Source organism: Camellia sinensis, chromosome 14 (assembly GCF_055761805.1).
Source record: "Camellia sinensis isolate YWXY chromosome 14, ASM5576180v1, whole genome shotgun sequence".
Lineage (NCBI taxonomy): Eukaryota > Viridiplantae > Streptophyta > Magnoliopsida > Ericales > Theaceae > Camellia > Camellia sinensis.
Window position 1 is genome coordinate 38,152,427 of NC_138974.1, and position 6,075 is coordinate 38,158,501.

General features: G+C 36.9%; 1 protein-coding gene across 1 annotated transcript; it reads left to right on the top strand.

The window, feature by feature from the left end:
* Positions 1-310: 310 nt before the first annotated feature.
* On the top strand, positions 311-1,842 carry LOC114321483 (uncharacterized). Its single transcript, XM_028268640.2, has 2 exons — positions 311-859; positions 966-1,842. The coding sequence occupies exons 1-2, from the start codon at positions 686-688 to the stop codon at positions 1,644-1,646; spliced, it is 855 nt and encodes a 284-aa protein (XP_028124441.2). The 5' UTR covers positions 311-685; the 3' UTR covers positions 1,647-1,842.
* The last annotated feature ends 4,233 nt before the right edge of the window (positions 1,843-6,075 follow it).

The window sequence follows — 6,075 nt, forward strand, 5'->3', positions numbered from 1 at the left end:
GATCACAAAGCAAATATTAATATATTTTTAATGTGTTCATCTTCGATGACATTATAATCGATAATTTTGTACTCAAATCTAATCCGATTTTCATGATTCTTGATTCGACGAGTTCATCTACTAATCTATTATCACATCTAATGCTAAAATTGCAATTCGGTTTAAAGCATTTTTCTAAAACACTTCAAAATATCAACAAACTTCAAATAAAACTTATTCTGACCACTATAGGTTCAAATCCAAAATTCTCCCAAATGCATCAACTTCATGGACGATGTAAATACTCATTAGAAAGCTTAGATAATATCCTTCAAAACCATCCAAGTTTCATTGAAATCCATTTAGTGTAGCTCAAGTTCTTCTCAGATGAATTGAGCTTAAAAACACACCTAAAGTCACCAAAACAACCTACCTTCCTAATTCCCCATCCAAGCCTCGCTCATCTAGCGTTATTAGCCGTCGATAAGATCTAATCTAACGGCTTACATGTGAAATTTCATAAAAGTTGCGATCCGCGTGAGGGTTCATTCGACCAATGAGCGTTCAGTTCCTGGAGACGTACGCTTACTATATATAGATCGATCATTCATCATCGTGTCACACCAGCGAAAATCCCAGTGGATGTTATTCGTATAGATCTATTTTGTTAAATTCTAAACCCGAACCCTAGTCGGTTGATCATCAAATGGCGACCGAAGAAGCAGTTGTTGTGGCGGTGGAGTCTGTTCCTGATCTGCCGCTGGTGGTGGCGGCGGATGAGGCGGCGGAGGTGGAGCAACCGGCGGCAAAGTCGAAGAAGGCGAAGGAGCCCAAAACAAGGAAGCCTAGGAGCCCTCCATCTCATCCCCCATATGTTGAGGTAGTAAAAAACGATCAATTGTTCAATTTCATTCATTCAATTCGTTTTTTGAGTTTATGATTTGGAAATTTGGATCTGAGATTGTGATGTTTTGATTGTTCTGTAGATGGTTACGGAGGCAATTGTGACATTGAAGGAGAAAAATGGATCGAGTCAGTACGCGATCACGAAGTTTGCAGAGGAAAAGCATAAGAATCTTCCGGCGAACTTCAAGAAATTGTTGTTGTTCCATTTGAAGAAGCTAGTTGCATCTGGTAAACTTGTGAAGGTGAAAGGCTCGTTTAAGCTTCCTGCAACTCGGCCTTCTGTGCCGAAGCCTGTTGCTAGTGCTCCAGCGAAGAAGAAGCCGGCTCCAGCGAAGCCGAAGACTGTGAAAGTGACGAAGGAGAAGAAAAAAGCTCCGGCGAAGGTGAAGGCGAAGGCGAAGGCGAAAGCGAAAGCAGCTGTTCCGAAACCTAAACCTAAGCCTAAGCCTAAGCCAGCCGTGAAGGCTAAGTCAGCTCCCAAGGCCAAGCCGGCTGCGAAGCCGAAAACTGCTCCTGCCAAGGCAAAGGTAGTCGCGAAACCAAAAGCTGCGGCGAAGCCTAAAGCCGTGGCAAAGCCCAAGCCCAAGCCTAAGCCCAAGGAGAAGCCGGCTAAAGCTTCGAGGACGTCGACTAGGACATCTCCTGGAAAGAGAGCTGCGGCTCCTAAGCCGATGCCGAAGAAAGCCCCGGCTAAGAGCGTGAAGCCGAAGACAGTGAAATCACCTGCAAAGAAAGTAACGGTGAGGAAGGGAAGGAAGTGAGTGTGCGAGGGGTTGTCCGTAAGGATAGTCCTGTAAATTCGTTAATCTTTATGGGTATATTCCCGTAAAAATAGCGTCCGATTTTTCTTTTTGCTCTTTTTGGTTTTTAGGGTTAAATCAAAAGTAAAAGTGAGTGCTAGTTGTACTATTATTCAGTTCAATCGATTATGATAAGAATCAGAGTTCTTCGTTTGAATCCAGCGTTTTATAGTTCTCTCTCTGCGTATTTCTCTTGGTAGTTCGCTTTATGTTTTGAAATCTGAATGGTTAGGGTTTTGTTGGTTCAATGTGAGTATCAGAGCATGTCAATTGGGAATGGAGATGAGAATTCGTAGCATTGTTAACTACCATTGGCTTGGCGTATCTGAAAAGGAGGCGAGGCGTCACTTAGACTCGCTGGGGTTGCGTAACTGATGTTTTGATATGATGATGGAATTGGTAGGGTTCTAACCGTTTAATTGGATGATTGATCTTTGGTTTTTAACATTTTCTTCACGGAAGCACATTATGTCTAAACTGCGTGTGAAAGATTTCTATAGTTGGTTGATAGTTTCAGTAACCTGTTTGTAAGTTACATTTAATCATCCTGATATATGGCATGACAAAGATTTCATTCATGCAATACTAAAAGTTGAAATGATTAAACTTTATTTTAATTTTTATCATTCATGACACAAGATTTATTTTCATCCAGAAATATTTATTTGGAAAGCTTGATAGTTCAGGAATTTTAGAGCTGAGACATTAGGTTGGTGACCTAAAATTTAATCAAACTTGGATGTATTTTCATTAATGGTTATATGGTAATTGAAAATGTATGCTTTTTTTTGTTATTTTCCCCATATTGCAGATTGGTTAGATACAAGTAGAAGTGACTAGGTATGTGGCTGAATTCGTAGCCAAGGAATACCAAAAAGCTTCTTGAAACAGTTTTGAGGCTTATTAGTTATTTATGGGCAAGTGAAGAAGAGAGAAACTTCCCTGTGCAAGGTTTATATTGTCATCGACAAGTGAAAGTCTTTGAAAGCCACTGTGCGTCTTGGATGTTCACACATTTCAGCTGATGATGAAAATTTTTTATTTGGCAAGTGATATTTCACACATTTGTTAGCCTTTGCAATTGATCCTATAAATTAATAATTTGCCTTTTCTATACATTTCGTTGAGTCTTCCTAACCATTTGGCAAAGCTTCTGACTTGGTTTCACTATTGAAATTGTTTTCAGCATTTCAATTTTTCTTAATATATTTTGTGCTCTGATCATGTCCTACTCCCCGTATCACATTTTTTTTTTATGCTTCTCCTGTAATGTCTTAGCTTCCATTGAAGATTGAGATCAAATTGTCCGCAGAAGGATTTTCCAATGATTGGGCTTTCGGCATTATATATGTTTTAGAGTGTTCCTTGATTTTTCTGTTCTTTTTTCATTACTTATGGGTAAAGCATAAACACTTTGTTTAAATACTTTTAAGGATCAAAAGGCATGTTCTTTTGACATGGGTTCCGTTGCACAATGTCATCTTCCTTCATGGCTTTGATTTGATGCTAGTCTCATGCCAGTTTTCATCTCAGACGAGCTTTTGTTTTATTAGTAGTTTGCTGTGGGCTGTATGTGTCATGCATGAGTATTATCTTCTTAAGATTGAGATTTTTCATTTAATGCAGACAATAATCCAAGTTTGTTGCAAGTGCCTTTAATGTTCGGCAACTATGAGTGGTGGCAAATGTTTTTCTGGATATTGTTAAAAAAAGAGGCAGTTAGTATAATTTAGAAATCAATGAAAGGTGTAGGTTAAACTATTAAATATAGATGGCACCCCAAGTAGCTCAGTGGGAACATTTATTAGTTAATAACCACTAGTTTGCTATTTAAAAATGAAATTATTCCTTATAAATAGTTCAAACTGAATTGCTCTTCAAACCGTTTTATGCCAAACAAATAACCTAATATATTAAGAATTCCGTGGGATATCTGTGAACTGTATACATGCATACCTAGTTACATACACTATTGTAGTAAGTTTGCTTGGGTCATGGATCATGGAAATGCTCATGTTTTATGAGTGCATGGTATTTGTGTGCTCATCATTTTTGTTAAACTTGTCCACGGATCTACTGAGGATAAAATATGGCTGAAACAATGATTTAGTTGGGCTTGGAATCTTTTATACGGTCTGCTGATTTGTTTACAGATTTTTTACTAGCTTTTCACATCCAAAGATCTGAATGGGTACAAGTGTTAGTTGCTGGTTGAAGATGAGCATTTTGCAGATTTGAAGCAATACCAGGATACTAGTGTTTACTATTTTCAAGAAATCATTGATGATCAATCGAAGATTTCCACATCAGGAGATGGCAGAGAACTTGGATTAAGTTCTATCGAAAGTTTGCACAGTTTGCATCTTCTCCTGTGCTTGTCTAAAACTTTCAGAACTATCTTAATTGGGTTTGCTGTAACAATGTTCTAAATTCCAATTATGCTGGTAGTAATATATTGCAGATTTGGTGTATTTGCAAGAGGTGTGATGCTGATGTAGAAGAATGATTTAAACATTTATTTGTCAAGGGTTGAATGAGCTGAGATTGAGTTTTCTCCAGGGAGCTCTATACGGAACATGCTTTTGTTTCCCATCTTCCTATGGCCATTTAAGTATAGTCACTGGCGCAGCTGGATAGACAAGGACTAGTTTTTGAAAATTTTCAATGTAGGGGAACATGTGCAGTTTTTTACTAGAACTATCTTATGAACTATTTATTGTATGACTATTTATTTGTTTGTGATGAATCCAACTTCTATGGTTGATATTTCTAAACTTCTTTTTTAATATATATATATATATTTTTTATTTTTATAAATGATATTTCTAAACTTCTTAGTTCTGTATTATTTACATTTGTTGAGGCTGAGTGTTGGAGAATGAAGTTGGGGGTTCTATTATGATATGGTGTTTTCACTACATCTAAATGGCAATGGAGGAAAAACATTGATGAGTTTCCAAACCTTCCTCTTATCTCCATAAATACCTTATTGAGAGATGTTATAGCTCGGAAGTTATCCGGGCATTGGTTGTTAGTGAGGAATAACCAATCTTTGGGGTTATCTCTTTTTTATGTGGCCAATTACTACTCGACAGCTGAAGTTGAACATGGTAGGTGCAAAAAATTAACTTCCCTGAGGATGAAGTTGGGAGATATGTTTAGATTCATCTTTCAGATTTTTAGTTTTAACTAGATGCGCCAATTTTGAAACTGTGAAATCGACTTATCGTCCGTCCACTTGGTAGGGATATGACAATGTGCTTCATTCTATCATTCCAAAGGAGGTCATCTGCATGTAAATTCATTGAATTTGCACTTTCCCATGGGAGTGCAAGATCATTAGGATCCTGTTTCCTGCATATTTTTACCAGTTATGTGTTTGGTATATTTCAGGGGAAGCTTAAACTTATGAGCGAAACCCAAAATATAATTATTGTAGTTCCTGCTGACAAATTGAAGCACGAAGTCTGTATGTTTTTCCTTTCACTTTTCCCATCGACCCTCATTTTTTTTCTTTTTCTTTTTTGTCTTTTTGTCTTCTTTTTTTGGACTACTTTTTCTGAGTCCTGCTTCTGTTGCTCATGCCATTTGTTTACTTAGCTTTCTAGAGTAATCATGAATCAAGCACCATGTAAAATACCTCTGCTGCTGGTTCAAATTTCAGTGTGCTATCCATTATGACTTAAAAAATTGGTGTTGCCTTTCCATTATAGAAACAACTGTAATAGTTGACTTTTGTTACATATTTCAGGAAGTGCGGAGTCATTTCTTCTACATTCTCTTTTTAAACTCATCAGATATCAGTTTATGGACATTGCTTTCAAATTTTCTAATAGGTCTTATGTGATTATTTAATGATTGACAAAATATTTTTGATCCTTTTGGTATGCTTCATTTCTCTCTGCCATGCATATATTATTTTCGGTTAGCTTATGAGACTTTTACTTGTTATTAAGCTTTTCCAATATGGGCTATTCGTACTTGTAAAATATTGTGGGGATTGAAAGACAGAACACAAATAATGCTTGCATCTTGATAGTTGTGATGTCTACACTAGCATATATGCTCATTATTAGGAATTATTTCAAAATGAGTTACTGATTTTGCAATGGAGTGCTACAGTTGCTTGTTATGTGTGATATTCCTAATAGTTCTTATGATTAAAGCTTGGAGGCAGATGAAAGTTCTAATTGGATAGATCCATGAGCTAGTAAGGCGATCTCTCTCTCTCTCTCTCTCTCTCTCTCTTCTTGTTAGATTATGTAATTAATCTTTACCTAGAAAAATTGGTACAAGGCTCCATTGGGTTATTAAGTAAAAGGCAATGGAGGAAAAACATTGATGAGTTTCCAAACCTTCTTATCTCTATAAAGACTTTCCTTACTGAGAG

Coding starts and splice junctions, on each gene's coding strand:
- LOC114321483 (XM_028268640.2), top strand. CDS start 686: ATGGCGACCGAAGAAGCAGTTGTTGTGGCGGTGGAGTCTGTTCCTGAT. Junction 860..965: donor CTCATCCCCCATATGTTGAG/GTAGTAAAAAAC, acceptor ATTGTTCTGTAG/ATGGTTACGGAGGCAATTGT.